This window comes from Chelonoidis abingdonii, chromosome 19 (genome assembly GCF_003597395.2).
Source record: "Chelonoidis abingdonii isolate Lonesome George chromosome 19, CheloAbing_2.0, whole genome shotgun sequence".
In the NCBI taxonomy this organism is placed as follows: domain Eukaryota; kingdom Metazoa; phylum Chordata; order Testudines; family Testudinidae; genus Chelonoidis; species Chelonoidis abingdonii.
This window is the reverse complement of record NC_133787.1, coordinates 11,000,930-11,013,288: the sequence shown is the minus strand read 5'-3', so window position 1 is coordinate 11,013,288 and position 12,359 is coordinate 11,000,930. Positions and strand designations below refer to the sequence as shown.

General features: G+C 40.0%; 1 protein-coding gene across 1 annotated transcript in view; it reads left to right on the top strand.

The window, feature by feature from the left end:
• Positions 1–12,359, top strand: part of SLC6A2 (solute carrier family 6 member 2) — a 110,387-nt gene that overhangs the window by 84,560 nt on the left and 13,468 nt on the right. The window contains exon 12 of the mRNA XM_032773512.2: positions 10,452–10,552. Within this exon, the coding sequence (XP_032629403.1) occupies positions 10,452–10,552 (101 nt within the window). The remainder of the gene's footprint in view (positions 1–10,451; positions 10,553–12,359) is intronic.

Below are 12,359 nucleotides of genomic sequence, written 5' to 3'. Positions count from 1 at the left end.
GAGAAAATATGGTTGTATCTTAGAGCTTGGCTGTAGACAATGGATCGTGTGGTGTGTCCTGGATGGAAGCTGGAGGCATGTAAGTAAGTATAGCGATCAGTGGATTTCCGGTATAGGGTGGTGTTTATGTGACCATCGCTTATTAGCACAGTAGTGTCTAGGAAATGGACTGCTTGTGTGGATTGGTCTAGGCTGAGGTTGATGGTGGGATGGAAATTGTTAAAATCACGGTGGAATTCCTCGAGGGCTTCTTTTCCATGAGTCCAGATGATGAAGATGTTATCAATGTAGCGCAAGTAGAGTAGGGGCGTTAGGGAACAAGAGCTAAGGAAGCATTGTTCTAAGTCAGTCATAAAGATGTTGGCATACTGTGGGGCCACGCAGGTACCCATAGCAGTGCCGCTGACTTGAAGGTATATATTGTCCCCAAATGTGAAATAGTTGTGGGTGAGGACAAAGTCACAAAGTTCAGCCACCAGGTTAGCCGTGATATTATCGGGGATACTATTCCTGATGGCTTGTAGTCCATCTTTGTATGGAATGTTGGTGTAGAGGGCTTCCACATCCATAGTGGCCAGGATGGAGTTTTCTGGAAGGTCACCAACGGATTGTAGTTTCCTCAGGAAGTCAGTGGTGTCTCGAAGATAGCTGGGAGTGCTGGTAGCATAGCATTGTCCACATATCCAGACAATCCTGCTGTTAAGGTGCCAATGCTTGAAAAGATGGGTCGTCCAGGATTTCCACGTTTATGGATCTTGGGTAGCAAATAGAATACACCTGGTCAGAGTTCTAGGCATGTGTCTGTACAGATCTGTTCCTGTGCTTTCTCAGGGAGTTTTTTGAGCAGATGCTGTAGTTTCTTTTGGTAATCATCATGGGATCAGAGAGTAATGGCCTGTAGAATGTGGAGTTAGAGAGCTGCCTAGCAGCCTCTTGTTCATATTCTGACCTATTCAGGATGGTGACAGCACCTCCTTTGTCAGCCTTTTTGATTATGATGTCAGAGTTGTTCTTGAGGCTGTTGACAGCATTGTGTTCAGCACAGCCTAGGTTATGGGGCAAGTGATGCTGCTTTTCCACAATTTCAGCCCGTGCACGTTGACGGAAGCAATCTATGTAGTCACAGAAATAGTCATAGAAAAGCAAACACAAATGGTGCAAATGTGGTTGGAATGAATAGAAATTTAGAATTCATGAATAAATTGGGGAAAATGTTCTCCACTCTTCTCCTAGCTCTAACAGAAGTGTCAATTGTGGTGGCCTCCAAACCTCCCTACACTGGCTATGCATGCACCCTACTGCTCCTTGCGCACCTCATGAGGGTACCTCCTAACCACAGCAGTCCTTCCGTGTTGGGTGACCACATGGCTGCAGCACCCAGCACTGTGCAGAGTTGGTTCCATAGGGCAATTTTAAAGAGAGCTTCTGTAGCACCCCCCTCCATCCTCCTTCCCTCATTGCTGCTCATGTCAAGTGGTGGCTCAACTGTCTGATTGAAAAATTGCTACATCTCTCTTCGTGCTTCCTAACACCTTGCTCCCAAAGGCCTGTATATGTGACAATCAAGTGCTTCCAACATGCAAACACAAATGTCCTCCCGATGCTGTCCATATCTACACAAATAAAACCTCACCTAATATTTATCCAAACAAAACCTATGAATACACATTCATGGGAAAATGCACAAAGAAGGTAAACACGGTTGAATTAAATCAAGACCCAATTTTAAAGATTAAGTTTGCCTGCCATTCTTTGATCAGATATGCCATTTAAATTGTGATTGACGTATATCTTCTTTTCAATTCAAAAATAACTTTAATTTGTATAAAACATAAGGTTAAAAGGGTATGGATCATGACATATTCAACATAGCAAAATGAAATAGAAGATAAGTGATTGAGATATATGTATGTATAACTTTAGGATTCCAGATACTGAGAACTGATCATCATGTTTTGGACACCTACCTCTTTCAGGTAAGAAAAAACAGTTTATCTCCAGGGCCAATGGACTACACAGGGATTTATGGAGGACTTGAGTGGTCTCTGGGCCTCATGCTGGCCCTCAGCACTGGAGTGATTTACTCCCTAAATCCATAATGAAGCCATAAGCAAGTCACACAGCAGAGCATTGTGCAGGGGCATCTGCAGTGTATGAAATTTCATCCTGACTAAATACAGTGGTCTTTATGCAGCTGAGATGAAAGCACAATGCTATGTTAAAGGATAATTTTCAGTTACAGCTGGGATCTATTTGTCATATTTTTTACTAAGCTGTTCTTTTATGCCTATTAATTTGATTGCCATGTCCAGAACAATTATTTATGCAAGAACCATGCCAATGGTCGTAAGTGGAGTAACAAAACATTAGTGTGGACACACTGATAAAACAGCTTTGCTGTTTATGTATTTCACAGAAATTCATGTATTACACTGAAATTCTCTTTAGCACTAATGTATTTATTTAGAGTCTTTGGTCATAAAACTTAAGTTCATCATAACTGCTTTCCCAGTGAGAAACAGAGATGAAGTTCACACTGGCAGTCATATGTTAAAAGTGATACAGATTCTCTCAACTAGTGATTAAATCAAATGTTGGGTTTATAATACCAAATCCTGCTCATGATTGCAACAGCCATTACTATGTAGGGTTCTCCCCCTCCCCCATGTGCCACAGTATAGAAGCACAAATGAAATTGGGTGAGTGGCTTTCAAGAAACCTGAAGAAAGCGAGCAATATATATTGATAAATATAGATAGATATACACGTCTGCTATGGAGGCCCCTTTTCAGAGCTGTTACTTGAAAACAAAAATACAGCATTAAAAAGAAGCATATTGTTTGAAAGCTACTTTTAGAGGACTTAAATGATTTAATTCAGTAGAAATGGAATTCTGTGTTCTTTGCTTTGCAAAGGGAAGTTCTTTAAGACCAGGGTAAACTTGGAGGTATTTTTAATATTATTTCTGAAGGATTTTTAACCAAAGTATCTTGGTCACATACTTTATGCTTGAACTGGGGGGCTAGTGGAAGACAGAGTCCACACATACTCTTTTGAATTCAATTTGAATGTATTTGTGATGCTTTCTGTGAACTTTAAAGCACCAGAATTTTACTCTAAGGGTGCAATTCATCCCGTTGCAGAGAGCCTGTCATGATAGTGTGCTTTGTTTTGGGTGATTTTCACCCTGTCTCTGTATTATGATTAGGGAAATGTGAAACTCAAAGCAGTTCAGGGGGTCTGTTCAGATAAGCAGCCAAAAATTCAAATGCTTCTGACCATCTTGGATCTGCAAGACTGGGTGATAATCTCACAAGTATTGGCACTCCCATTAGATTCCCTGAACTTTCCACTTGCTGGACCAAAAGTACCATGTCAGTAGCACCTTTCTCCATTTCGTGTGGCTCTCTCTCTCACTTTGGCTCCAGTCTTGTCCCTGGAAACAAGGAGGTCATGTACAAAACTGAAATGTAATTTTTAAAATCGAGAACCAAAATTTTCTGTGTCCAAAAAATACTGTGGATATTCAGTTCAAGTTTTGAGCAAGAACAGGACTATGGGGAGAAGCTGGCAAAGAGAAACAGACGAGAAATAAAGGAGAAAGAAGGGTGTTTAGTGGGAGGGTGCCCCTTTCAACCCATGGTTTTATAAGGCCGAGTCCCTGTAAAGACTTCCTTGGCTTCAGGAGGATTTAGATGGGATCCATAATGCTTCTGCTGTATTTATATTCACATGCCACTGCAAACATAGCTATACCTATCCCATATCATAACTGTCCTGGCTTGTGCCCTTTGTTCTACAATTCCACCTCCATTTTCACTGTCTCTACTGGTGCCAGATTACATAGCCTCCAGAAGGACGCCCAGTTGTAACAGTCTAGGATATGTTTTCTCCCTACATGATTGCAGTGCTGCTTTTTCATTTGTCCTGCTATTATTGTCACTAGCTGTTGAGTTGCCTGTGCCAAGTGTGAACAAACCATATCACTGAGTACCTAAGGCATCTGCATGTCCTAGCATGGCTCGGTACTGCTTCAGAAGGCACTTTCACTCTTGTATGAATATTGTGCCTATAGTGTGTGGTGTATTCTTTCCCTTTGGTGGCCTGCCACAGGCTAACAATTTGATACAGTTAAAAAACTAAATTAATTTAAATTAAATGAATATTAAATTTCCTTCAAAAAAAAAAGAAAATCCAATTAAATGAATAAATAGTTCTCAGAACTCAGTTTTACACACAATCCAAACCATACCCTGGTTCTTCCAGCACTATTGGGTAATAACTTTTTTCTGATAAATGACATGTGTATGCCATGGTTTACACTGTCTATTCCAATCTCCAGATGGGCCAAAACCTAATTAGTGGGAGTTTTGTCACTGATGCCAGAGAGAGCAGAGTTTGATTCTAAAAGACAAGGCAACTAACTGCAGCATGTATCATCAGCTCTTACATTGAAAGCATATGACTCTTTTTACTTCCAAAGATTTCAGAAGCACTTCATAAACTTTACTAACTTATACTTATAGAACCTACATGCTTTGTTGTCAGGGTTGCAAAAGGTTGTTGAGGTGTATACGTCACCCATAGTAACATACAGCTGTTTTGGTGGCATGCAGCCACTGATCAACAGTACAAATCAAGATTCAAAGAATTTAGGATAGGAAGCTGGGAAGAATACTTTACCTAACTGAATTGGGCAGAATTAGGAATGTCAAATGTTAAAGTCACATGATTAAAATGGGTGAGAAGAGTTTATATTTGACAATTTAAAATGTTAAAAATAAAAGCAAACTTTACAGAGCGGATAGTCAGCACAGGTTTGCAGAGTTAGTTTGAGACTGTCAGAGTATGAACAGAAATAAAAGAACAAAGATGTATGTATTGTAACTTCACTAAAGTGGCTAGAGTGTTTTGCTGAAAAGGAATGGATTACTCCTGAGCTTAAAGTTAAGCACATGCTCAAGTATTTTGCTGAACTGGGGCCTTTAAACTGCACATTTCTAAAGCACTAAGCAGCAGTATTGTCTAATGGACTCTGAGCCTGATTCTCCATCGCTCTTCTGACAATGTAAAGAGACACTGATGTAAATGAGAATCAGCTCCTACAAAATTTTAAAGCCAGCATATCAGTTAAACAAGTTTAATAAAATATGAGAAACAGTGCAAACAGGTGGGTTGAATCCTGTACACAGAAACATATCATAGAAAAAAAGTCCTTCTATAGGTTAAGAATTGTAGGTTAAGAATATCATGGATTTGGTATGTTCTTCATATTGACAGTGATGGAGCAGAGCTGGGCTGCTATATTGAATCTGCAGTGGGGGATGTGGGGAACAAAATTCCTTTATTTTCAGAGTTGCATAGTCATATACACCATGATCAAAAAGACTTTAGATACAAAATGCTATGCTAATCTAACCATTCTGGGAGGAAAGAATGAGTTAAATGTGGGTACTGAAGCAAAGTTATGCAAGTCAACTGGTTCCATTTGAATTGTTCCCTAAGAATAGGCATTAGTCCTGTAGTAACACCTTTCAACTCTTGTAAACAAGTTCCTATGAGAAAAGCCTTCAAACTTATGGCTCTTTGCCCATTAGTTTGGGGATGAAAACAAACCTGCAAGCTGCAACATACAGTACTTCTCCAGTATATTAATACTTGGAGGTTCAGTATGTCTACATGAGCGTGTGACACTGGTCAAAGAGAAATATTGAGCACTGAACCAAGAGCCCTTTTTTCTCTTGGAGATTTCTCTAATTACTTTGTCTTGTCTCTAGGCTTATAAGCAAGAAATCTTTTTTATTTATGTGTTTGGTTTTTTATGGTGGTTATGCCCAGGAAATTTTTTCCAAGCTATCACAGCAGTAGTGGTCATGTAATTATAAACTGATGTGGGAAAATAGTCTTGGCACAGATTAAACTTTTGCAAAGTGATACCTCCTATTGGGAAATGCTACCAGGAGAAATTCAATTCAAGGATTTCAACAACAGATACAAAGCCAGGGCTTGGGGGAGTAATTTCCATTCTAATCATATGGAAGGTAGACATTTAACAATTATTTTGCATAACATATTTAAGCTGCCAGTTAATACATAAATTTATGTTCTAATAAAATATTATGGGTGGAAAGTAAGTATTTCCAGTCAGGAATGAAGTTCAAGAATGGTCCAATGAATATGAGTTAGCATGATTTTTATAATTTTTTGTCCACATACTGTGCTTTCTACAATTAGACATGTCTTTATCAGTTTGAGACTAGTTGCAATACGTTTGACCCCTGTAGACTCTCAGAACCTTCAGCTACTGCAGACTTGAGTAGCCTACTGCAGACTGTCACAGGAAGGACCTCATGCCTACACACTGGCTCCCAACTTGTTCAGCGGTGAAATTCATGGTGTTGGTTTAGAAGCCCTATGGAGCTCTTTAGGGTTTAAGTCCTGCCTACTTGGAAAAAAAAACCATATCCCTTTCCTCATGCAATGCCACAGAATATGATATGTGCATAGGTACTCACACTAACAGACCTCTAGTTTAAATGAGCAGTGGCTGGAGGAAGGATGTTTCCTATGAGAGGTTCTCGTCTCTGGAACAAATGTCCATCCTTGGTCCCATGGAGCCTGACACCCTTCACTTAAAGAACATGCTACAAAAATGTTTATTTTCCCAGGCTTCGGAGAAAGGGACAAGTTGAGGATGGTGTAAGTGAGGTAAACGATGGGTGCTTGCCTAGATAGGTTAGGTGGCTCCAGAAATTTTTATTTTTATGGCTTCCATTGCTGCTTATGTCTACATATCAAATATATATACACGAGAATTTAGGTGCATTACCTAAAAGGAAATATATGAAAATAATCACATTTCATCCTTGGCTTTATGTTCCTGGTGAGATATGGCCTGATTCTCCTCTCACAACAGTTTCACACTGGCACTAATTAACAACCATGATGCTATTTCAACAGAGATTCCAGAGACTGAGTCACAATGGAAGCTGAACTATACTCTGATCTTGAAGTCCCAGCCCAAATAACACCTTTTCATAGGTGCCTTAGAAAGACCTTAGGTGGACAGACATGGGGGCTTCTGCCAGTTCACTGATAGGACAGTGGGAAGAAATTTGTACTGCCACTGTGTATACTGTGTCTGGTCACAGAGGGGGTTCTAGCTTTTAGTGCTGTAAACATGACACCTCTGACACGTAAACTATGCACACACACACACGAAGAAGAAGAAACGAATGCAGTATTGAGAACCTCATCTATCTGATGGTTTAGTGGACACCTTCAGTGATAGTTTGGTTAATTTGAGAAAATCTGTCTGCTACTCTTCCCTCCTCTCTAGTCAATGTCAGTTGCATATAAGTCTTCACATTTTCATGCATCCCTCTTTCCACAGAGCACAGTAACCACCATTGGATGTAGCGAACTTTCAGCTACAGTTTTTAAGTGGTGTTTGGTTATATAAGGTTTGACTCACAATGAAAGTAATAGGCTCATGTATTTACAACTGCTAATACAAATTTATAAATGCTAATGAAGTGATCAAGGTGAGTCTACCATGTTTATAAACACATGTTCTATGTCATTCATTTAACATAGCAAGTTTGATTATAATTATTTAGAGTCTGATCTAGCAGTCTCATCAAGCAAACCCTGTGCCCCCAGCTGCCCAATGATTTCAACAATCAAAACTCGCAACAGTTTCCTATAATTGCTGCTTTTTACTTTTTTACACATGTGAACATGTCATTTATTTTCTAATGTATCTTCTGTGTCAGCAGTATTAAATTAGGAGATATTGACAATGTGTACAGAGATAGTAGTTTTTAGAAAAAATATTTGGTATTCTTGAGTAGTTTCCAGCAATGCTTTGGGAAATCTAAACCAGGGCATTGTAGCCTTACTGTTATGTTGTTATGCTCATTAATGACCTGGAAAAGAGGGTGAACAGTGAAGTTTGCAGATGCTACAAAGTTATTCAAGCTATTTAAGTCCAAAGCAGACAGCAAAGAATTGCACAGGGATCTCACAAAACTGGGTGACTGGGCAACAAGAGGGAAGATGAAATTCAACACTGATATGCACAAATTAATGCACAGTGGAAACAATAATCCTAACTATACACATACAGTGATGGATTCTAAATTAGCTGTTATCACCGAGGAAAGAGATCTTGGCATTGCCATGGATAGTTCTCTGAAAACATCAGCTCAATGTGCAGCAGCACTCAAAAAGGCCAATCGTATATTAGGAGCTAGGAGGAAATGGATAGAAAATAAGACAGAAAATATCATAATGCCACTATATAACTCTATGATGTGTCCCAACTTGAATACTGGTGGACAGTTCTGGTTGCCCCATCTAAAAAAATTATAGTGGAACTGGAAAAGGTTCAGAGAAGGGCAACAAAGATTAGCAAGGGTATGGAAAGGCTTCCATAGGAAGATGCACTAAAAAGCTTAGGGCTGGGCAGCTTAGAAAAGAGATGACCAAGGGTGATATGATAGAGGTCTATAAAATCATGAATGGTGTGGAAAAAGTGAAGAGAGAAGTGTTTTTAGCCCTTCTCATAATACAACAACCAGGGGTCACCTGATAAAATTAATAGGCAGCAAGTTTAATAGAAACAAGAGAAAGAACTTTTTCACATAATGCACAACTCAGCTGTGGAAGAGATTGCCATGGAATGTCGTGATGGCCAAAAGTATAACTGGTTTCAAAAAAGAACTGGATAAATTCATAGGTGATAGGTCCAGCAATGGCTATTAGCTAAATTGGTGAAGGAAACACCACCATGCTCAGGGAAACCCTAAACTAGAGCCCTGCGCAGGACTATTCTTTAATCCTGCTCCCACTTGCCCCTGCTATTATGGCAGTGGGTCCTGTGGAACCCACAGGATCCTGTGGAACCCATGGGATCCCAGTCTCACTGCAGGGTTCTACACTAGTCCTGCGTAGGTCTCTACCCTAAACCTCTGACTATCAGAAGCTGGGAGTGGAAGACAGGAGTGGATCACTCCATAATTGCCCTGGTCTGTACAATCCCCCTGAACCTCTAGCATGGAGACAAGATATTGGGCAAGATGGACCATGGCGTGACCCAGTATGGTGGCTTATATTCTTATGCTATTGCACACATCTAAACTGAAAGATAAGCACCTAGGCAGATTCTAGCGAAGGTTACTGAAAGATGAAATGGCATGCATTACAAAGACAATGGGTATTTCTTCACACTGCGCTGAAAAAAAGTGGAACTTGTAGCTCCTCTGAAGACTTACAAAATATGTGGATTTACTTTACAATCAGCGCCTTATTTGTTTGTGGGTTTTTGTATGAGTGAGTTGTGTAATTTGACTACAAAGTAGAATAGCCCACAGCCATAATAAAAAAAAAATCTGTATTCATTTTGCCGCTTCAATGTTTGAAATGCGTTGTGGCTTAACTGAAAATGAAGCTCAACATGTCTTTCTCAGGTTTCAGAGTGGTAGCCGTGTTAGTCTGTATCAGCAAAAAGAATGAGGAGTACTTGTGGCACCTTAGAGACTAACAAATTTATCCGGGCATAAGCTTTCGTGGGCTAAAACCCACTTCATCAGTTGCATGCAGTGAAAAATACAGTAGAAAGATATATATATAGAGAGAGAGAGAGAACATGGGGAAAAAATGGGGATTGCCATACTAACTCTAACAATTATAACATTCAAAAACCAGTTGGAGAACACTTCAGCCTCCCTGGACACTCAATTACAGACCTAAAAGTCACAATTCTTCAACAAAAAAACCTTCAAAAACAGACTCCAACGAGAAACTGCAGAACTGGAATTAATTTGCAAACTGGACACCATTAAATTAGGCTTGAATAAAGACTAGGAGTGGATGGGTCATTACACAAACTAAAAACTATTTCCTCATGCTTATTTCCCCCTACTGTTACTCACACCTTTTTATTAACTGTTTGCAATGGGCCCTCCTGATTATCACTACGAAAGTTTTTTTTCTCCTGCTGATAATAGCCCACTTTAATTGATTAGTCTCATTAGAGCTAGTATGGCAACTCCCATTTTTTCATGTTGTCTGTGTGTGTGTATATATATATACACACCTTCCTACTGTATTTTCCACTGCATGCATCTGATGAAGTGGGTTTTAACCCACGAAAGCTTATGCCCAAATAAATTTGTTATGTCTTTCTCAGTAGTCATGTAATTTACAATTAGAGTATCATGTGAATAGACGATTAGGGAGAAACCCTGGCCCCTTTGAACTCAATTGCAAAATTCCTGTTAGCTAAAATGGGGTCAGGATTTCATCCTTACATTATTTCTGCTTTGAAAGTAACTCATTTATATTTTTTCTGAGACTACAAATAACAAATATGTTTGGTTTTTTGCCACCGTCTAATCATTTTTGCCAACTTGAAGTCCGTGTGTCTTCTGTTTGTGTTTAACTTGCAGGTGTGGACAGATTCAGTGAAGACATCCAGCAAATGATGGGCTTCAAACCGGGCCTCTACTGGCGACTGTGTTGGAAATTTGTTAGCCCTGCTTTTTTATTGGTAAGAGGTGATTGATTGATTGATTTTGTCCTGGAAAGAACACTATGAGGATGCTTCCTACCAGTTTATTCATACTAAAAGCAAGATAGTAAGTGGATTCATAACATTACTTGTCAGGGCCTACGCTACATGTTTTGTTGCCCAGGGCAATATAGATTTTCAGTGCTCCCCAAACAGCTGATCAGAACAAAACAAATTCTCTGCCCACCCAATTTTGATGCAGACACACACCCTGGATGTTAAATTTGGCATCCCCAGAACCAGGTGTCCAGAGCAACTGCCCTGATTTCTGGACCCTAAGGCTGGCCCTGTTACTCGCTGTTATCCCAATGTTGTCAGTCAGGATAGCAGAAGCCATTTTGACTCATTTTCATATTTGGAGAGGCTGCATTTTGGGTGAAATTTGTTAGACAGGAAAAAAAAAGGTTAGTGGTCAAGACCACCTAATGCACTTGTGGGTTTTACTTGTAGCCCCTTCTCCCCAAACTGGTTTAGGAGATAGTGGCTCTGCTTGGTAATCTTGATGGTGGGAATTCTTTCCCTATCCAAGACACTGTGCATGTGCGTGTATTGAAGGAAGGAGAGGTACTGTCCTCAGATTCTTTTTTGCAGAAAGTGAACACCAGGTAGGAGATAGAAGTTAACTGTATGGGATTTAAAGCCCATTTGGCCTGGAAGGGTTCTCAGCAGGTTCAGCTAAACATTTTAATCTTTTGAGGTTTCTCCAATATCAGATCTGTATGTAGATCTATTGGCTATATTGAAGTTGGCTTGGAGAACTTGTATGTGTGTGATGGTATGTGTTTATATTAATGCTGAGGTTTACACATTTTCTCATTTTATTCTCCTCTGATCACTGTACAGACTATAAGGCTGATGAATGCTTGGTGTCTTATTGGGTTATAGGTCAAGTTTATGTTCTGTCTTACCAAAAATAGCCATTATGCCCCCAGCTTCAAATTCACTTCCTGCATTTCAGCTGCCATGAATTCCATTTTAAAAATCACACCCCTCTTGGACCGACTTCCTTCTTGGGAACATGAATTGGGGGAAAGGGGGGTAGAGAAATCTAAAGTGTCAGGACCTGTGCTCCTGAAGAGAACTTCACTGGAAATGAAATAGAGGCCTAGATTACCCAGTTACCTGCATTATCTGACACAGAATATCAGCCGATGACTGTACTGCAGGCAGATCATCCTCTTGTACAGTACAACTAAAGTTCCTGGTTGTTCAAGTCCTCAACTCCTCAGTCCTATAGAGTCAGAAATTCCACTGCAACAGGATATGGGCTCCTACCTATTTCCACTTACTTACAGCTTAATGCAAACAAGCGTATATACATAAATGAGTTTCAGTCTATGATTCAAAAAGTGACAGAGCTGTAGTAATCTGTCAAACCAAAGTGTCTTTCAAGGCTACCCCACACCAAGCATGGGGATCTCAATACTTATATTTAAGAATCCTTGTCCCTCAGAATCCAGACAGAGTAAAAGGAATTCAGGCTATGTTTAAACTATAAATTACTGAGGTATAATTTATGTCACTCATGGGATGTGAATAATCCACACCCTTGAGCAGCATAAGTTTATACCAACCTAAATGCTGGCATAGACAGCACTATGTCAGCAGGAGAGCTACCACCTCTCACAGAGGCAGGAGTTATTAAGCCAGCGGGAAAGCTCTTCACCAATCGGCTTAAAGCATCTTCACCAGAAGTGGTGCAGCTGCACTGGTGCAGCTGTGCTGCTGTAAATGATGTGCTGTAGACATAGCCTCGGTTTCCCCTTGTCAGGGGTTTTTATCCCCT